This window comes from Tachypleus tridentatus, chromosome 9 (genome assembly GCF_004210375.1).
Source record: "Tachypleus tridentatus isolate NWPU-2018 chromosome 9, ASM421037v1, whole genome shotgun sequence".
Lineage (NCBI taxonomy): Eukaryota > Metazoa > Arthropoda > Merostomata > Xiphosura > Limulidae > Tachypleus > Tachypleus tridentatus.
The window spans coordinates 130,145,421-130,167,940 of record NC_134833.1 but is presented as its reverse complement, the minus strand read 5'-3'; the positions used below and the strand labels follow the sequence as shown (position 1 = coordinate 130,167,940).

The following is a 22,520-nucleotide window of genomic DNA, read 5'->3' as shown; positions in this document are numbered from 1 at the left end:
GGTGTTCTTTTCTGCATGCCATCAGCAACTAGATATGAAGAGCTAGCTACCTGACAGTCGCTCTATCGCTAGTATACATGTCGCTTTTTAGCTATTCGGAGCGTCCCAAAATGGGAAACCGGCGAAGATTCAAAAACCAAAATTTCTAACTTTCGTATTTATCGTCTTATTTCAACAGACCTAGCGCCTACCTAGTTTTAGCAGTAACTGTAATTTTATAGTTATTTAATAGAGTGAAACAGTTTTAATTTTATTATTATTATGTACATTTTTAAAGTTTTTACTATGATCGATTGTTTGTTTGAAGTCGAGCACGTAGTTTAACAATGGGTTATCTGTGCTCTGCCTTTCACGGTATCGAACCCCAATTGCTAGCAACGTAAGCCCTCAGACATACTTCCGAGCCACTGAGGGTTATTGTTGTTGTTTTGAATTAAGCACAAAGCTACACAATAGGCTACCTGTGCTCTTCTCACCACAGGTATCGAAACCCGGATTTTAGCGTTGAAAGTCCGCAGACATACCGCTGAGCCACTGGGGGCGCCACTGAGGGACTAAAGCTTTTTAATACACGCTATAACTTGGTAACTTATATATGCCATCTTATATAAAGTAAGAAAATAAATGATATTGATGAAAGCTGAGATTCTATTTAAACATCAAGCTTTCGATTGACAAAGTGAGGAAACAGTAATGTAGGGATTCTCCATGTAAAATAGAGACATCTTAGTCTGCGATGTCATCATTATCATATCAAGTAATATGTCCACTTCTTTTTTATCCCTATCTTGTTTGGTTCCTTTTTCTTTCCAAGTTCAATAATCAGCCCTGTATAGCTTTTTGTATTTAGTGATAAATGTTTTTTTTTCTTATATTTGTATGAATTGTGTTAAATAGTTTTTATACGGTAATTACTCGTAGCACGGTATGATCAAATAAAAAAACGCAATAATTGGTTAATTTCTCAATAATTCACAGTTTCATTCTTAAAGTGGGTGGAGCATGACCCCATATTTTAAAATATTTTTACCGCTTCCAAAACTTTTATTGTTCTGATATGCATAGCTTTCTTATGATAAAAAAAATTGTAATAATTTGAGTAAAAGAGAACAAGAGACACAGATGAAACGCTCTTTAAAACAACAATTTATTTCAGATATCTTCAGCAGATTGGTAAGTTATCTTATTACATCGAACATGTAAGATCGAAGATACAAACTCTTGGGGAAACGTTATGTGATTTGAAAAAAATTCTATGGAATATTTGTATTATAACCCTAATTTATTTATTGTTCAGTTTATTAACTAATAAAATAAATAAAGAGCAAGAAAAAGTTTTATCAGTTGTTAGAATAATTAAGAATATGACATTTAATGACACGTTTAGAACGTTCCCCAAGTTGTTTTCAGAAACGTTATTGTCATACTGGGCCTCCCAGTGGCACAGCGCTCACACCTCTAGAAACCTGGTTTTGATTCCCGTGGTGGGCAGAGCACAGACAGTCCATTGTGTAGCTTTGTGCTCGACTTCAATCAACCAAGCAAACAGTCGTCATGTTGGAGTCTTTAGGATTCGAATTTCCTAAAACACACATGGATAAAATTATCGATATTGTTTCTAAATAAGAGACGAGAACGCTTTTCAGTGCATTTAGTAGATGTTTACTGTATACTGTTTACTATTTAGGTGGAAAAACAAATCGGTAAGCGTTTGTTTTATTTTTTAGTAATAACCAAGTGCCTGCAGCAACACCTTATTCCACAGTTCAATCATCCTCCAATTCTTTGTCGCCAAATGCATTAATTTATTGAGAAATTTGCCTTCTGTGAATGCACGACGTTGATTTGTTTGACGTTAACCACAAAGGTACACAATGGGCTATCTTTGCTCTGCCCATCACGGGTATCGAAACCCGGTTTCTGGCATTGTAAGTCCGCAGATATACCGCTGTTTGTGGCGCATGACGTTGAATTTATAATGATGATTCATACAGTTCGTGTATTTCTTTTCAGAATTTCCGAGTAAAACTACCCAAGGGCCATCTGCACGTAACTATCTGTAAGTTAGAACTGATACTTGTAGCTCTTCAACAGTGCCGACGCCAGTTCTTGTTCTTGAACTGCACTTCTCTAAGCATTACTGTTTTCGTGGTGCAAAACTACACAATTAGATATCTTTCTACTCATCTCGGGGAAAGTAACCCTATTTTAACGTTATAAGTCCAAAATTTTCCATGTGGCTCACCATAGGGCACACTTGCTTGATCGAACAATGGAATGTGGCCGTCACTCTCACAATCCTAATGTGCATCTCTCTCCGAAAAAAAAAAAAAAAACGTTTGAAAATGAATGAATAAAACACGCAAAAAGGCATAACTGAAAAAATATTTCAAGGCAGAAATACAATTTATTAGAAGCACAACTATTCACATCCTGAATAACGCAACTTTCTATAACGTATAGAACTACTGGAGGAGGAATGTTGCATTAAAAATCTTTCGAAAACTTGCAGAAAACCATAAAACAATTTGCTTTCATTTTGTATATAATCTTTAATTATAACAGATTTTAAAATGTACCAGTTCTTTGTGAAAGTTACCAAAACAATCATCAAATATCAGTTCTAGTTCCAGGCTAAAACTATAAAGTTTAAAACAGAACGAGATCCTATATTTATAATTCACGATTACAATATAGGTTTTCGTAATATATTATACTGCAGTATAGCTTATAGGTATACGCACTATTAATGTACATTCACGATAGAACGTGCTACCCACACATAATTATAAACAGCTTCCGTCTTTGTTTATATTTTATCAACAAGAATTGTAAGTCCTCAACCTCTAGACGTATTAAAACAAAACCCACAAAAAACATACAAACAACAATACATTTTAATTTGCATATCAGTGAAAGAATGATTTAAATACACCAGTTAATTGTTTTTTCTCACAATTCTAAGCCCTACGATACAGTAAAGAGTTTGAAGAACCTACATTATACTCAAAATGATATTGCTGGCACGGGGTGATATCCGCCAAAATAGAGTAGGGTTAGAAACCACGAAATATTAATGAAGAAAACATCTACAAAACTCTCGAGGTCACAGTTAGTTCTAACAAAATGAAAACTTTTCGTGTTTTCAAATAATTGAAAAATTAATCTAAAATGTACGCAAAACTGGAGTAAATAGCTTTACAGTGTTTCTCCAAATGGTTCCACGTGTATAACATAGGTTAAAAAAAATATTGTTTGCATCGGTCCCATAAACACACCTAGATCGAACGTACGCACTGGAGCTTGGCGCATGTCGACAAGTATTTTATATTTGGTGAGAGCGTATCTTCTATTACAATGTCTACGTATGCTGCATGTGTTTATTTAGCCTTTTAAAACACTAGGCAATATAAAAGAAATTGAAACAAAGTATATGTGCAAAAACTACTTGCCTTCATCTTTTTTCTACTGGGATTACTTCTTGGACACAAAATTCCTCAAGTAACTAGTCAGTAAACTCGCTAAAAAAACTTACAATTTTCTTTTGTCTTTTCTTTTCAAAGGTTTCACAATATTGGGACATACACTGACGCTGATACAATAGAAACGGCTACGTGTTTATATAAATAAATGTATTACTCTTTTCTTACACGAACGACAAGGAGTTCTTAATATGTCATTAAGTTCCATCTAGGGAAGGTGTATGTCTTAATTTTCCAATATTTTAATAATTATTATTTAAATGACCCGTAATAGGCTGACTGGATAATATCTTCAAATTTATAATGACATGATAATGCTTTTTCCAAGAAGGTTTTAATATATTCTCCAAATATCCATACACTACTTCTTAATTTTAATATGGATCAAGTTATATTACTTAGAGAACACAAGCGATTTGTAAATTTACCAGCTATTGTTATTTATTATTAGATATTATTTTTGCTTTCTATCACAGTAACTTCGAGTTTTTTCTTTTCCGAATTGCTTTTAATAAAAAGCATATTTTACAAACGCGGGATACCCTAGTGACAAGACTTGACTTCTAACAGTGCAATGATCCTTCAGTCCATATGGTTACTTTAACTTTAGCAATCGATTCAATAGTCACGTGATGCATCTGCTGAGATAACCTTAGAGACTTTGCAAAATTATTAGTTTTCTTTTCTTTTAAAAAGTCTCTTCTTTATAAGTTACTTCAAATGTGCAAGCAGCCCTTGGCTCACAAGTTTTCATTAATTGCTTCAGATTACATTAAACAGCACAATATTAAGAAATTTCAGGTTTATCTCTAAACCTTATCTAATACACTTTTAAGCCAAACATCAATAAAAACCAAGTGGTCTATTGAATGATCCTTGATTCCAAGAAATCAGCAACACTCAGAAGAAACGCTACATCTATGCAAAAGTTAATCACCTTGTTTCTCCTGTGAAATGGTTTAATAGAGCATTGTAGTTTTATTTTATGTGACGTCATAATAAGCCGAAACTTCTTTTGACATCATCATAGCGTTTCACAATAATTTTTAGCGACTTTTGAGTGCTTGCAGACGAACTTTAACAGTACAAAGTTACCGATGATTCCACGGTTTTATTCTTAAAATAATCAATACGCTTTACGTTTAGTTAGATAATTCACCTGTGAACATTGTGCATCCATATTTCCAGGACAAAGATAACACTAAAAGAACCAAAAACCAAAATTCACTTGGCTGAAAGGGTGTGCTGCAATGGAACATTGCAAGCTCAAGCCTCCATAAGTACCACAATAATCTCCTGATGTCATTCTGGTCTGATCTAAAACATGTTGTACAAATCTCTGACCATTTCTGTCACACTGAACTTTAGCAGCAGAGTCCACACAGTCGATGAAGTCGTAGTAAGCACTGAAATAAGTGTGATCTAATTAATACTATTCAAATACAAAATGAGTTATGAGTAAATGAGCCGATTATTATAATAAATTCGCCTTATCTAAGTAATTAAACCTATTTAAATAGCTATTTCTATTATACATGTAAATCTGTAAAAAACATTATTCTTTCCTGTCGCCCTATTAAAATACACATTCATTATTTAATAAAGTGTAAAAAATTAATCAAATCTCTTTAATTTTGAACTAATAAACTAGAACACTAACGTCCAACTCCAACTCTGACCAGATAGTTGGATTTGACTTTAAATCTTGGAGCGCACCCATGATCTCAAAGCAACAGGGCACAGGCCATGTATAGGGGTTAAATTGTAATAATAATTTCACTGTTTATGTAAGGGGGATGATTACCTAAAATGATATGTTTCATATTAAAATAGGGAAAACAACAAGAAAATGAGTTTCAGGAAACAGTTACGACAAACTGATGAGCCTCAAACACTATTTCGAAATAAAGAAATATATTTGAGCCCCGGCGTAGATCACAGACGCGGGACGTAGCTTCGACATTTTATGACCCTTTCTACTAGTTATAAACTATCAATTCGACTTCCTTAACAAGGTTGGCGTTTGCTTTGCGTTCTTTGCCTCGACAAGTAATCTCTAATTAATATTAATGGTCCTCCGATGTTTATTCGATAGGCATGTAAACCAAACCAAATACATGGACATGTATGTATGTTTAAATATAAACGTGCATATATTTGTATTTTGCATAACTATAACGCTGGTTTCGTAAAAATATTTCACGAGCTGGATGAAGGCGTGATACTAATATATATGTACATCCCAGGTAAGGAAAGTTTTCTTCCTTTTAAAACAAAATACTTGCCACGACTAAAGCAAAAATTATACGCTAGTAACAGGCTTAATTTAGTTCATTTTTGGCAGGATCCTTCAATTCCTCTGGACTCTTTACGTGTTCCCTGGCCAAAGGATACTGCCTCGGCTATACCCTGTCCTCAAGGATTATATTAAGACTTAAGTGAAATCTTAAAACATTTAATTTTGTTTTTGTAACGAGTATTCACAGTAACTGAATGGGTGATCTTTTAAATTTCAATCATGTGTTGAACGAAGTGTAACTGTTATTGCTCGAAATTAGTTACAGATATCATGGTTACAAAACCATCAGTAATAATAGTATCAGTAGCTTTAGTTCAAATTCAAATCTCTTCTGAGCCATTTTTATAGAAAACATATGAAAAAAAGAAACGAAAAATCTAGGAAAATAGTCGAAGGACTTAAAAAACGCTATCTCCAAACACAATACAATTCTACAGGGTGGCTAGTAGTGACATCTCTTAGAAGAAATATTTAAGATAGACAATTTTGAAAACACAAAGAAAACTTTTTTATTCATAAATAAAACATATATTTTGCAAGGCCAAATTTTGAACTATGTAGTTTTGTTTTTAACTAGACATGGAGGTAAACTTTATTTTAAAAATTAACACTATTCACCAGCAATACTCTTTTCGACTCGGTTCCTTTGACTGTTCTTGTTCGAAATCTTCCTTGTCTTCTAGACTTGTTTCTTCAACACGCTTGAACTCTTTAGTGCATTCATCCAGTTTGTTTTTCAGTTTCGTTAGGCAACCATAACCTCTGAAGGAACCTGTGTAACACCAAGAATTCGTGGCTTAAAAAAAACCAAACTAGCCGACATATTTCACGAAATACGTAATATCGTAACACATAATTCGGCACAAATATTCTACCTAGCCGAACATCTGGTAAGATTGGATTAAATATTATAAGCCTCAAGCCAAGTTCTAATTAAATTGATACAATAAGTATCTTCAAGTGTGCAGTAAAATGGCGAATTTATTACTGCTAGTTTCTATTCACATTTACCTGACAAATCGTAAAATAAAGTAAAAATGATATATAAAGGAAAATAAATTTTTAAAAGACTATCATTTAAGTAGGTTACAACTCTACCTCGTCCTGAAGTTGGGCTGATGGTTGAAATGTATTCGTTTGAAAAGTCGTCGGTGCAAACCCACGAAAGCGAATCACCTTGATCAACCAGGTAAGTTCCTATGTAGACTTTATCATCGGAAGAACATTTCTCTTCTACCACAGTTTGGATGCACTGCTGGTAGTTCACGTAATGACTACAGAATAAAAAAATCATTTGGCTAGACAAACTGTACTGACAAAAATATACATATTTATTTGTTATTTCTGAATTTCTTTATTTTAATCAAAAGAAATAAACAGGTATACTTTATAGGCTACTTTCATATATTTTTAGAAATGTGGTTAAACTATCCTGCTCAAAATAAACAGCAAGTTTTTCACTGACACAAAAAATGCTTGCGCATAGCCGTTTCTAATTTTTAACTGATAGGATAAGCAGCTATTTAACAGCACCCATCATCATGCAACTCTTGAGCTGTCCTTGTCTAATCAACTGGTGAGATATGACTGTCACTCTTATAGTGCACCCACGTCCCCAAAATGTGGAGCGTCATTTTTCATCAGTGGAAAACGAACAATGACTCCTCTAATTCACAGTTAGGGCATACTAACCACTTTGACAGATTGTTTAGGCAGAGTATTCATGATAAAACTTTGTAGAATGAACCTGAAGATGAAAGGCGGAAGGCTTTCAAAACGTCGTTCTCTACCCTTGCGTTTCCACAACAGTTGCCGTCCATTCTACAAAGTTTCATTCAAGATGAATCAAGTAATAAGTTGTACTCTTTGCTAAGTCTTGTCTTTTCTATTTCTTATAATACAAGGGATAATGCATCCAGTTGTAACTGATATCTTATGGTAAAGGGAGTAACGTACCCAGTTGCAAGTGATATTTTATGATAGAGGGAATAATACATCGAGTTACACGTGATATCGCATGGTACAAAAAGTAATATATCTAGTTTCACTTGCTATCCCATTACACGTAATTTCGTATGATACAAGGAGTAATAAATCCAGTTGTAACTGAAATCTTATGGTACGGAGAGTAACGCATGTAATTGTAAGCAACATTTGTATCATATTCACAGAGTTACTACATTCTTTACTACTTTTATTTCCCTTCAAGTTTTCCCTAAATGTACACGAGTGCGTATGACACATTGACTTTTCAATTTGCGTTCGTAATTGCACTTAACTGACACAACTTGATATTGTAATCTGGTTGTAAAGGGCCATAAAAACTTCAGATCTGCTTACTTGAAGAATGCAAAAAAAACCTTCAACTTGATAAAAAATACAATTTCCATTTGTATTTGAGCTAAAGTGTCATCAAATACAATTAAATAATCATCACCAGATTAATGAAAGTGACCTACTAAGATTATATTCTTTTATACCAACAACTGGCATAGCTAACTGCATTATTTATGTGCATGTGCTGGTTCGGAGGTTAAAGAAAAATAAAAGAATGGTCCACAATTTTCCCAGATTCTTTACCATTCTAGATTAGTGTGTTAAACTAATTACTGCTCACTAGTTATCATAGTTGGCGTATATTATATTACCTGACTAACTTGAACGAAAGTAACTTATGGTGGAACAGTTGGTTTTCTATAGCCAACAGAGTTATTACTTTTGACATTCGTATTCTCCACTGTAGTGATTATTAGGTCAATTTCTACATAGTATCAGTTATAGATTGGTAAACTCTATCACTTATGAACCAGACATACGACAAAGTAGTAGAAATGTACTTGTTCTTTCAGTGGCAAATATTAAATACTCCCATATTAGGTACTCCAGAACGGCTTTTAAAATGAGACTTAAGACTACCATGCATTCCATTTATGAGTATTACACAAAATATCATTGGTTGAAATAGTAAGAAATATAACAATTTAACATTTACAGATGGCGTGTTTGGTATTATGACGTCATAAACGTTGAACAACGATGGAATTGCCTGTATTTTTCGGAAACACATAATAAGGAGATTTTTCAATGAATGGACATTAAGCAATTTACTTACCGGCAAGACATTGCACTCGGTTTTTTCGTAAGGCCTCTTTCTTTCAGTCGCTCTTCAAAATCATCGTCACATTTCTTAATTTCTTCTTTTCCATAACATTCTCCGCCTTTCCAGTATTCTATATAATTTCAATAATATTTATAAATGATGTTTTGGTGTACCTCTATAATTTCATTGCCGAGATTCCACTTGTAATAATTTCTTCACTTCAGTCTTGCCTTTGCCAAGTCGTTATTTCATTGATCAAAACCTTTAACCACTACTGCTTAAATTCACCAAACTATAAAATAAGTCCTAAATAATGTCTAGTGGTTAATTTGTGATGGACTAACGTTCAGAGAAGTTTCTAGAAACTCCCATTTGGGGAGCCAAAGGGGAGCAAAGAGATATTGGATTCAGAAATAATGTATCAAAAGGGAGTTTGTTTGTTTGTTTGTTTGTTTTAATTTCGCACAAAGCTACTCGAGGGTTATCTGTGCTAGCTGTCCCCTAATTTTGCACTGTAAGACTAGAGGGAAGGCAGCTAGTCATCACCACCCACCGCCAACTCTTGGGCTACTCTTTTACCAACGAATAGTGGGATTGACCGTCACATTATAACGCCCCCACGGCTGAAAGGGCGAGCATGTTTGGCGCGACGGGGATGCGAACCCGCGACCCTCGGATTACGAGTCGCACGCCTTAACGCGCTTGGCCATGCCGGGCCCAGAAGGAAATTAAACATTATTAAATACAAGTGAAATAGGCTATCACTTCTTCATTATTAAAACAAACAAACTGGAATTAGCTCAAACTCTCTTTTCATGGTGGTTTGATTCGGCTTCAAATAATCATTATCAAACCGACTCCACGTGTCTCGTCTGGTTGGAGGTACGTTTTCATATTCTAGTTAAATAGTATGACTACCTTTCGTTATATAAAATTAGCATTTTCATGTTAGTGGAATTCTCAGTGTGTGGAGAAGTTAAAACCCTGAAAAGGTTAAATCCTGATACCTAACTGTCTAGGGTTTTGTCAGTATTGTTTTGTATTTATGGCAAGGCTATTAAAGCTATCTATCTGCTGTTTCCCTTATTTTAAACTATTGACCACAATAACGACAACCAGTCAGCAGCATCTTACCACACTACCATTCACCCTTAGGGGATTATCTGTAACTGTGATAAACCAGGACTTTGGATGAACACACAAAACGTACTGGTCCGCCAGCTCACAAATTTCAGAGCTCTACCATAGTTCCAGCCTGCGTCTCGTTGCCTATGTATTTAGACCATTATTTGAAAAGTTATTTGGTTACCGAATGGGTTTGCTAATCGTTATAGATGTAGAAAAGATCTATAACAAACTAAATTACTTAACAAAACTTCGAATAAAGTACGTATTCAGACACATGAACTGATTGTTTGTTTGTTTTTTAATTTCACGCAAAGCTACACGAGGGCTATCTGCGCTAGCCGTCCCTAATTTAGCAGTGTAAGACTAGAGAGAAGGCAACTAGTCATCACCACCCACCACCAACTCTTGAGTTACTCTTTTACTAAAGAATAGTGGGATTGACTGTCACATTATAACGTCCCCACGGCTGAAAGGGCCAGCATGTTTGGTGTAACGGGGATTCGAGCCCGCGACCCTCAGATTACGAGTCGAACGTCTTAACCCACCTGGCCATGCCGGGCCCACACATTAATTGAAAAACATTCCCCACATTAGCATCTGTTATACGACTTTATCGTAACAGTTATTTTAACTTTATAAAATTACCCAGAGAAATCTTATTTATTATTCAATCTTATTGCCATTTAATGGTTTCTAAGAAATTTTATATCAGTTGGATCGAAGTCCTATAGGATGTAAACATATCGTTGTGGTTTGATCCAGACAGCAGATATGGGATATATAGTCCAACATTTGCAGCCTAATTAGCCACTTTAAACCAGCAGCAAGCAAAAAGAAACAAGTTCGCTTATTTTCATTCAGGTCACGAAAATCTGTAACTTCATACATTCAAATGCATTATAACATCAATTATTTTGTGCGTTAGCAATTTACCCAGAGTAAAGAAAAATTAATTTTGTTATCGACCGTGTTTATTGCATTTGAATGAGAAACAAAGTAAAATATTAACCATAGGTCTGAATTTGGAGAATGTTTTATTTAAGTTAAAATCGCTAAACGTTTAGAGTAACCCAAATATGTCACTAGTTGATCGCAAAAACACACTTTAAAAACATTCACCGAGGATAAAATATAGAGGTCCTGTCATAAGTCTGTCTTTGTCTATAGAAATACGCTCTCGTATATAGTATATATTATAATCTATATCTGTAACTTACATGGACAGCTCCGGAAAAAAAAAAAAAAAAACCTTTAGGTTGTTACCCTTTCCAGAAATGTGCACTAGATACAAATCGACATGTTCTATGGTGTCTTGTCGTCTGGTGGCTTTCACTATAGTTTTCATGTAACGACTTTACATATCATTGACACAAAATGTAATTTAATCACCTACTGATTTTACAGATTCTTTATTCCCCTGGATTAGTGCATTAAACTTATAATTGCAATTACAGCCAAGCATACTTATAACAAGCTCATTGGCTATTGTAGGTGGTGCATATTATATTACCTAACTAACAGAGATGAAAGTAATGTTTAGTAAATTAGGGTTCAACCATGATACATGGGAATCAACTCCCGTTTGTTTCTAGCTCAGTGTTTGCGTTCGTATCTTCAAATATTCAAGGATATTCAATATATACCAATTATTAAGGTTTATAAAGCCGCATACTGGCGAAGAATAATACATATTGATCGGTAATTTGTGTGGCATTACATCACAATAAAAATGAATATTTCTTTACTAGGCCTATACTAGTGACTTTTGATATACTTTAAAAGGTAAATAGGCTTTCAAATACATTAAAATATAAAGGCTGAAAATCCATATTTAAACTTTATCGTGAATCTAATTAAGTAAATTAAGAACTAAAATGAAAGATAAACTATTTTATTATTCACATAATGTAATATGCAAAATTACAATGAATATTAAACGCTAAATTTACAATGGATGAGAAACGCTTTAAAAATTAATAATTGATAATAAATAAAATAACGTTATTTGAAACATCAAGATACATTTTCACTCAGTAAATAATTCGTTAACTCTATTATACCAACAATAGAGCCAAAGTAATCCATCGAATAATAAATCACATAATTTTTTTCTATATCATTTTCATCTCTTTACAAAAAAAGTCCGGTATGGCAAGGTGGGTTAAGGCGTTCGACTCGTAACCTGAGGGTACCGGGTTCGAATCCCCGTCGCACCAAACATGTTCGCCCTTTCAGCCCTGGGGGCATTATAACGTGACAGTCAATCCCACTATTCTTTAGTAAAAGAGTAACCCAAGAGTTGGTGGTGGGTGGTGATGACTAGCTGCTTTCCCTCTAGTCTTACGCTGCTAAATTAGGAACGGCTAGTGCAGATAGCCCTCGTATAGCTTTGCGCGAAATTCAAAAACAAACAAACAAAATTAAAAAAAAAACCTTTTATCTGAAAAAAATCAACATTACAAACACAACTCTTGAAACAAACATAACTTTACTCTGTTGTGTGCTCAGGTTGTTTTAAAAAAATAGTACAACTTATTTAGATTTAGTTTGACGTCCTAAATGAACAGGAAGTTATCTACTCGCAAGCACCGCTATCCTTCTCTTTGGTTGCCAACCATAGTTAATGCTTGTGTAGGTTGCTTGTACCGTAAAATATCAGTAAATTAGACGTCATTAACCCTAAAATTACCTTTGAGGTTTCAGTCCATCCTCTAAACAGTTTACGCACCAAACTCATTGTTGGTCCACATACGAAAAATAAAATACAAATCAAAATACCATCAATATTGTAATTAATCCGAGAAATTAATGCTCCATTTTCCAATGTGCTTTACACAGAGAATTAGATTGGATTTCATCAGTCTTGTAACAGACAAAAAGTATGTGAAGCAATGTGTGAGTCTCTTTGGTAGTAAACAAGTCAATCAATCAATTACTTTCTCTCAAAGTTTAGTATAGCAGACACATACAAACATACACATTGATAACAGACTAGTTTCCTCATGTGGATGACATGTCCTCCTGAGGTGCACTGGTAGAACTGCAACATAAATATAATTCTAAGTTTCGACACTGTGACCATTCGGTGAAGTTCTCTAAAATTCTCCTAAACGCTGCTTACTCAGAAAAGCTAGTCTATAGCCGGAAGCAAGTATACATCACAAACCGTTGTGATATTTGTTACTTGCGAGTTCTTCACACAACTTACAAATATAAATCTGCAATCCTCACAGTTTGTCCCAATAGTTGTACGAATTTACTCACTTCTACTTTAAAAGTGTAAATGTTTTCTTATAGAAAAGACACATCAGGCTATCTGCTGAGTCCACCGAGGGGAATCGAACCGTAGACTTACCGCTGTCTCACCGGTGGACACGTCAGAAAGAAATATTAATTTAATCACAAGATTACTTAATCTGGTTAATTTAGTTATAATTAGAGAGATATATTCTACATCAAATAAAAATTAATGCAATTTATCTTATTATTTTATTATTATTATTATTAATCATATATGATGGAATTACACAGAAAACAAGACGAATGGAACAAATAATAATTAACATTTCCCTCAACCCATTTAATAAATGTTTTACTCTACCCTTCGAAATTTTAGAAAAAAAACAACATGTATTCGATACCATTAAACTATTTATCAAAGACGTGAGCTAAATTTTAATAATGATGTAACAATGAGAACTATTACTGAGGATTCGTACCATTTAGTTTCAAATTCAAGAACATATTCAACATGAAAATAAATAAAGGAAAAATAACAAGAAAAAACGTAAAGACAAGATGGATGTTTACATTTTTATTCTGCTTGGGAATTCTTTACTGAGAGTACAGCTTACCCTCTATAGCATCCTCTTCTTCGCAGACGTAGTAGATGTGTTTCCTTGTTAGTTGGATGAGATCTCCTGTCTGAAGTCTCTCTTCTGACTTCAGACAGTTAACAGAATAGTTCATGACACAGTTCATGCTGCTCGTCTGGTGGCTTTCATTATAGTTTTCATGTAACGACTTTATATATCATTGACACAAAATGTAAATTAATCACCTACTGATTTCACAGATTCTTTATTCCCCTGGATTAGTGCATTAAACTTATAATTGCAATTACAGCCAAGCATACTTATAACAAGCTCATTGGCTATTGTAGGTGGTGCATATTATATTACCTAACTAACAGAGATGAAAGTAATGTTTAGTAAATTAGGGTTCAACCATGATACATGGGAATCAACTCCCGTTTGTTTCTAGCTCAGTGTTTGCGTTCGTATCTTCAAATATTCAAGAATATTCAATATATACCAATTATTAAGGTTTATAAAACCGCATGCTGGCGAAGAATAATACATATTGATCGGTAATTTGTGTGGCATTACATCACAATAAAAATGCATATTTCTTTACTAGGCCTATACTAGTGACTTTTGATATACTTTAAAAGGTAAATAGGCTTTCAAATACATTAAAATATAAAGGCTGAAAATCCATATTTAAACTTTATCGTGAATCTAATTAAGTAAATTAAGAACTAAAATGAAAGATAAACTATTTTATTATTCACATAATGTAATATGCAAAATTACAATGAATATTAAACGCTAAATGTACAATGGATGAGAAACGCTTTAAAAATTAATAATTGATAATAAATAAAATAACGTTATTTGAAACATCAAGATACATTTTCACTCAGTAAATAATTCGTTAACTCTATTATACCAACAATAGAGCCAAAGTAATCCATCGAATAATAAATTACTTAATTTTTTTCTGTATCATTTTCATCTCTTTACAAAAAAAGTCCGGTATGGCAAGGTGGGTTAAGGCGTTCGACTCGTAACCTGAGGGTACCGGGTTCGAATCCCCGTCGCACCAAACATGTTCGCCCTTTCAGCCCTGGGGGCATTATAACGTGACAGTCAATCCCACTATTCTGTAGTAAAAGAGTAACCCAAGAGTTGGTGGTGGGTGGTGATGACTAGCTGCTTTCCCTCTAGTCTTACGCTGCTAAATTAGGAACGGCTAGTGCAGATAGCCCTCGTGTAGCTTTGCGCGAAATTCCAAAACAAACAAACAAAATTTAAAAAAAACTTTTTATCTGAAAAAAATCAACATTACGAACACAACTCTTGAAACAAACATAACTTTACTCGGTTGTGTGCTCAGGTTGTTTTAAAAAAATAGTACAACTTATTTAGATTTAGTTTGACGTCCTAAATGAACAGGAAGTTATCTACTCGCAAGCACCGCTATCCTTCTCTTTGGTTGCCAACCATAGTTAATGCTTGTGTAGGTTGCTTGTACCGTAAAATATCAGTAAATTAGACGTCATTAACCCTAAAATTACCGTTGAGGTTTCAGTCCATTCTCTAAACAGTTTACGCACCAAACTCATTGTTGGTCCACATACGAAAAATAAAATACAAATCAAAATACCATCAATATTGTAATTAATCCGAGAAATTAATGCTCCATTTTCCAATGTGCTTTACACAGAGAATTAGATTGGATTTCATCAGTCTTGTAACAGACAAAAAATATGTGAAGCAATGTGCGAGTCTCTTTGGTAGTAAACAAGTCAATCATTAATTACTTTCTCTCAAAGTTTAGTATAGCAGACACATACAAACATACACATTGATAACAGACTAGTTTCCTCATGTGGATGACATGTCCTCCTGAGGTGCACTGGTAGAACTGCAACATAAATATAATTCTAAGTTTCGACGCTGTGACCATTCGGTGAAGTTCTCTAAAATTCTCCTAAACGCTGCTTACTCAGAAAAGCTAGTCTATAGCCGGAAGCAAGTATACATCACAAATCGTTGTGATATTTGTTACTTGTGAGTTCTTCACACAACTTACAAATATAAATCTGCAATCCTCACAGTTTGTCCCAATAGTTGTACGAATTTACTCACTTCTACTTTAAAAGTGTAAATGTTTTTTTTATAGAAAAGACACATCAGGCTATCTGTTGAGTCCACCGAGGGGAATCGAACCGTAGACTTACCGCTGTCTCACCGGTGGACACGTCAGAAAGAAAGATTAATCTAATCACAAGATTACTTAATCTGGTTAATTTAGTTATAATTAGAGAGATATATTCTACATCAAATAAAAATTAATGCAATTTATCTTATTATTTTATTATTATTATTATTAATCATATATGATGGAATTACACAGAAAACAAGACGAATGGAACAAATAATAATTAACATTTCCCTCAACCCATTTAATAAATGTTTTACTCTACCCTTCGAAATTTTAGAAAAAACAACAACATGTATTCGATACCATTAAACTATTTATCAAAGACGTGAGCTAAATTTTAATAATGATGTAACAATGAGAACTATTACTGAGGATTCGTACCATTTAGTTTCAAATTCAAGAACATATTCAACATGAAAATAAATAAAGGCAAAATAACAAGAAAAAAACGTAAAGACAAGATGGATGTTTACATTTTTATTCTGCTTGGGAATTCTTTACTGAGAGTACAGCTTACCCTCTATAGCATCCTCTTCTTCGCAGACGTAGTAGATGTGTTTCCTTGTTAGTTGGATGAGATCTCCTGTCTGAAGTCTCTCTTCTGACTTCAGACAGTTAACAGAATAGTTCATGACACAGTTCATGCTGCTCCGGAGGTTACTGCAAGGAAGTAGTAACGAAGGACATAAATACACATTAGTCTTAACATTTGGATTAAGTACGTTTCGTAATGGTACAAATAATAAAGTAGATTGTGATATGTGCTTTATTCTAATCATGTTATAGATATATTTGTTCCGAGTTTTACATTTGTCTGTAAATAAAAACAGTGTCGAATAGCACTTTATTATTATTCGATCGATGAACAAGTTCATCGTTAATTTCACAATGCATAACATATAAAAATGTTTGAGTAAAAACATTACACAATAATAAAATCACTGAATAAGTACATTGTTCTGCCCTGTTTTCTTTGATTTAGTTTCATGAATTACAATCGGTTATTTCGATTGTTCTATCTCTTGAATTTTATGCAAAGCTATTTGAGGGCTATCTAAGCTGCCCGGTGATGGGGTTAGAACTGGCTAACAGAAAGAAACGAGCTGAGGGCCCCAACAACCAGGCCATGTTAGATATGGGTTATACAGTAATCATACTGATTCGAAAATATATATGAAAAACTTAATTCGGTAACTTATCTAAATTTAGATTCAATTATCCAAACCTGATTATACCATGTACAAGTTTGTTATTATTTCCCTCAAATCTACACGAGGGCTTTCTGCTCTAGCTGTCCCAGATTTAGCAGTGTAAGACTAGAGGGAAGGCAGCTAATCATCACCACCTATCGCCAACTACTGGGATACTCTTTTACCAACGAATAGTGGAATTGATCGTTACATTATAACGCTCCCACGGCTGAAAGGGCGAGTATGTTTGGTGCGACAGGGATTCGAACCAGCAAACTTCAAATTACGAGTCGAGCGCCCTAACCACCTGGTCATACGTTTCTTTGCTCAAATATGTTTACAGCGAAGACATTAACTTTGTATCTTTGTGTGTGTGTTTTCTTATAGCAAAGCCATATCAGGCGATCTGCTGAGTCTACCGAGGGAAATCGAACCCCTGATTTTAGCGTTGTAAATCCGTAGACTTACCGCTGTACCAACGGGGAACATTATGTCATTGTAACCGAATATTTTTGTGCCATCAAAACTGTTTCTCTCTTGAAACTCTTGTCACACACTCAGTTTCGTACACTAAACTCGCTATTTATCTCAAGGGTCTTTTATGAATAACGATATTTTTACTTTAACTTAGAAATGAACCAGGTAAACGTATTTAAATAAACTCCCTCTTCTGAATATAGTTTTGTTCATGGAAATCAACTTTATATATATATCTTTTAACTGATATTCTGAAACAAATTCCGTATTACACGACACCTCTTAGCAAGTACTTGATTTAACCTTTATATTTTTATCATTGGAGATATAGTGCTCAGCTACTGACAAAAAAGCCTCTAGTAATTTATACCATCTGAGAACTCTATGTAGGTTAAAATAATCTCCCAGTATATAGTGTAACGTAAAACTCTCTCTAGTTGACAGTGAAGGATAAAACGTACCAATCATCCATACATAATTTTAATTTTATCTCGGGAGAAGGGAGGGGCAGAGGATTAATCCATTGTATCCATTCAAAGGCGGGTAAATCGTACCTCCGTCAGTGTTGATCAGTTCGCCAGGTTGCTTGGAAGTCACCTTGAAACTTGCAATCTACCTGGCCATGCTCCCACGGCTGAAAGGGCGAGCGTTATAATGTGACAGTCAATCTCACTATTCGTTGGTAAAAAGAGTAGCCCAAGAGTTGGCAGTAGGTGGTGATGACCAGCTACCTTCCCTCTAGTCTTACACTGTTAAATTAGGGCGGCTAACGCAGATAGCCCTCGTGTAGCTTTACGCGAAATTCCAAAACAAACAAATTATTTATCATACTCCACACATGTGGCTAGGGTCATGGTGCACATTACCAGCCACATTGCTTTATTTCTTGCGTACATCGAGGCTACAAAACACTTACTTGTCTTCATAATTACCACATCGGTAGATAGTTCCTAGAGCCTGTCATGGCCTAGTGGTTAGGGCGCTCATCTCGCAATATAGGGTTCGAATACCGTCACCGTATATGCTCACTCTTTCAGCCATTGGGGCGTTATAAACTCACGATCTAAGAGTTGACGGTAGGCGCTGCCTGTCACTTACCTTCTCTGTAGTCAAATTTATGGACAGTGGCATACAACATAAACAGCTTTTCCATAAATAAAACAAACAAGTGATAAGTTCATCTTAACCTCTAGAACCTGGATACATCTAACCAGCTATGTTGGATTTTATTCCCTATGATTCTGTAGGCCATAATACCTAGTACGAGAGTACGTTTGTTAACGTTAGTATTGTCTCTTTGAGGTGAAGCACAGAACTATACAATGGGGTATCTATGCTGTGGTTACCGAGAGTATCGAGCCCGAAATTTAGCGTTATAATCCTTCATACTTTCCGCTGAGCCATACGCAGTAGCATGCCACGTCTTACGTTCATGAAGAAAAGATACATATATCTTTCCACTATATTCTATGACCATTCCTGTGGGCCCGGCATGGCCAGGTTGGTTAAGGCGTTTGACTTGTAATCTGAGGGTCGCAGGTTCGAATCCCCGACGCACAAAACATACTCGCCCTTTCAGTCGTGGGGGAGTTATAATGTGATGGTCAATCCCACTATTCGTTAGTAAAAGAATAGCCCAAGAATTGGCTGTAGGTGATGATTACTAGCTGTCTTCCCTCTATTCTTACACTACTAAATTAGAAACGGCTAGCGCACATAGCCCTTGTGTAGCTTTGCGCGAAATTCAAAACAAACCGAACCATTCTTGTGCAGAGATTTAATAAAATGTTTTAAACGTAATAATACTAATAAAAAAGTTGAGCGTGTGTGTTTTCTTAAAGCAAAGCTACATCGAGCTCTCTGTTGAGTTCACCGAGAGGAATCGAACCCCTGATTTTAGTGTTGTAAATCCGTAGACTTACCGCTGTTCCAGTGGGAGACTAAAAAAAATTGAAACAAGGGCTATACTGATCTCGTTGTTTTTCTGCAAGCTTAAACAGAAATGATAAGTTAATAATTTCTTCTTGCTTTTTAAACGTAAAAATTTAGAGTGAAGTATTTGCGGTGTGCCGAATACGTGTGTGTTTGTGTTTTCTTAGAGCAAAGCCACATCGGGCTATCTGCTGATGCCAAATATAAGGCTCGAATTATAAATTTTAGCATTATTAGCCCTTAAATCCAAAGTAAACCCACCAGGGGCGGCTCATTAATTGTCGATAAAAGAAGTATTAATGTACAAAATTACTTGCTAATTTATTCGTATTTTGAAATATTATAAACAGGCTATGTACACTAAAACTGTTCCAGTTTTACAGGACCCCTTGTTGCTTCCTTTACGTAAACTGAATGCTGCACAATCTCTTAAGAGTCATGCTCCAAAAAAACATACTTCAACTTGTTATCTGAACGTTAAAACTTGGATTTACTACTTTCTTACTTTGACTTCGCTGACACCGACTGGATTCACACACTAGCCTAGTCTTTATTCTGATTCAACCTTTTAACCCAGCAAGTCGTATGTTTGTATAGTGAATATTGATCGAGTCGTATGTTTGTGTAGTGAATACTGATTGTTTGTGGCAGATCCTTATTTTTGGAGCTGGTGACTGAATTCGAATCCGTGTGATACCCCAAAATGCTCTCCGCACTTTGTGTGTTATAATAGTGACAGTCAATCCGTTAGCATGGATGATAGGATGCTGCTTATTCTTTGCTTTCGCTCTATTTAGTAGTTCAAAAGTACAAACAACGGTTGACAGCTTTAGAAGCTAATAAGGACAAACATATACTGTTAGGATAGCATTTCTGTTTCATGACAATTTTCGCTCGAATGACGTTCATATCAATCTAAAGCTCGGACAAGCAGGAACCGTGAAGTTTTATTTACAGGATTGCATTGAACTGCTTATTGCCAAGTAAGATTTGTTACTAAACTCCAATGAACCCGGTTTTAGTGTAAACATTTGGCTGAGTAATTTATATTACAACGGTTTTGAATATGCAAATAAGCAGTTCACGTGATAGCCATATAATATTGCGGTGGAACAGTATGTGTCAGAATTACATTTTCAGATTGTTCAACGTTACGGAGGTAGTGTGATACCATCGCAAATTGGTCATGTAGTGTGATACCATCGCAAATTGGTCATGTAGTGTGATACCGTCGGAAATCGGTCATATAGTGTGATACCATCGCAAATTGGTCATATAGTGTGATACCGTCGGAAATCGGTCATATAGTGTGATACCATCGCAAATTGGTCATGTAGTGTGATACCGTCGGAAATCGGTCATATAATGTGATACCATCGCAAATTGGTCATGTAGTGTGATACCGTCGGAAATCGGTCATATAATGTGATACCATCGCAAATTGGTCATGTAGTGTGATACCGTTGGAAATCGGTCATATAATGTGATACCATCGCAAATTGGTCAGCCTGGGAGGAGGGGAAGGTATTCAATGATTCTACCGTCGTAAAATATTCACGCACTCATAATCACAAATATGTGTTAAGATTGTGGATTAAGAATTTTCAAGACAGGGATCTTCTTTGTACTGAATGACTAGAAATATGGATCAACTTACGGCACTAGAACCACTCAATTGGTGACCTGCATTAAGTCGTTCCCCTACCGAGCTCGACAAAATACCGCAATTTATTCACACAAAGATTGGTGACAAAATCCATTCATGTTTCCTACAGAAAACACACTGTATAATAATAATAGAACCTCCGTCTAGAAAAAGGTACAAATCCCATGTATACAATTTACCATCGCAACATGTTCCTTTAAATGTTGCATACCTCGAACATCTATATAATGAAAAAAGGTATTCATTGTATGCCACACAACTTCGCTCCAATCGAGTCGCCGGACAACAGCGCTTAAGGATGTCTGTACGATCAGATTGTAGAAACAGGCCCGAGGATAACGTCATCCTCCAACACTAAGTAGATTATGGAAAGCATGTATCTGAGAAAGGTGTGGTTTAGACATCGTAACGCTATAATGGAACCTTTTGAAATAGCAACTACGTTGCAGTATTGTTGTCAAGATTCACGATTGTCATACAAAATATGATTGGATATAGGAATATAGAAACATGACCTTTTACATGGTATCGACATTACTAAGTGTGAGACATTCCCAGTGTACAACGAATATTTTATAGTGTATGTTATATCTGGTACTAATAAATAAAAAAAGATAAAATGTCCATGTTAAAACAACCTGCTATCTCTTCTGTCGCTATAAGTCAATACTTACATATTTAAACATTTAATATCTGTATGATCTGTTGTTACGGGAGAGTCCATAATACCGTCCAGAAAAACAGATATGATTCGAATAGATGGTCAAGTATAGATGTCGATTATAACGATATCCTGTTAGAGTAGTTTTGCGGCACCTTTCTTGTCCATCAAAAATAGTATAGCACTGACGTCTATGGACCAAACTTATATTTCCTTAATTATAAAGTAAAATAATAACAATAAATTCTGCAAGTATCTATATTACTGAAAACATAAAATATTTTCCAGTAGGAAAAACTAGCATGAGAAATATTCATATTATAAACATAATTAAATCATAAATAAATCCGCTTCAAGGAAAATTTTGTGGCATGTTTGAAATATTAAACAAAGGAAAATATAGAGGTCAGTGAAATGTTTTACGAATTATAAAAAGTCTGTTGGTTGAAAACTGAGTATGTGTATTTATAAACGTTCTAAGTTAACATTTATCGTAGCACAATTTGTCTAATTCTAAATACATTGTCTTAGAAATTCAGACATACTTCATTTTAAATTTTTATTATGGAAAATCGT

The 22,520-nt window shown here is 34.9% G+C and overlaps 2 protein-coding genes across 3 annotated transcripts in view; both read right to left on the bottom strand.

The window, feature by feature from the left end:
* Positions 1-1,130: 1,130 nt before the first annotated feature.
* Positions 1,131-13,991, bottom strand: LOC143226375 (uncharacterized). Its single transcript, XM_076457256.1, has 5 exons — positions 13,864-13,991; positions 8,894-9,011; positions 6,880-7,055; positions 6,400-6,553; positions 1,131-4,888 (listed from the first exon to the last, which is right to left on the bottom strand). Exons 1-5 carry the CDS (start codon positions 13,988-13,990, stop codon positions 4,684-4,686), a joined length of 780 nt encoding a protein of 259 aa, XP_076313371.1. The 5' UTR covers position 13,991; the 3' UTR covers positions 1,131-4,683.
* A 2,509-nt stretch (positions 13,992-16,500) lies between these two features.
* The window catches only part of LOC143226374 (uncharacterized), a 45,834-nt gene continuing 39,814 nt past the window's right edge, over positions 16,501-22,520 (bottom strand). For both annotated transcript variants that reach the window (XM_076457254.1, XM_076457255.1), the window contains exon 3: positions 16,501-16,678. In XM_076457254.1, the coding sequence (XP_076313369.1) occupies positions 16,516-16,678 (163 nt within the window). In that variant the 3' untranslated portion in view covers positions 16,501-16,515. The remainder of the gene's footprint in view (positions 16,679-22,520) is intronic.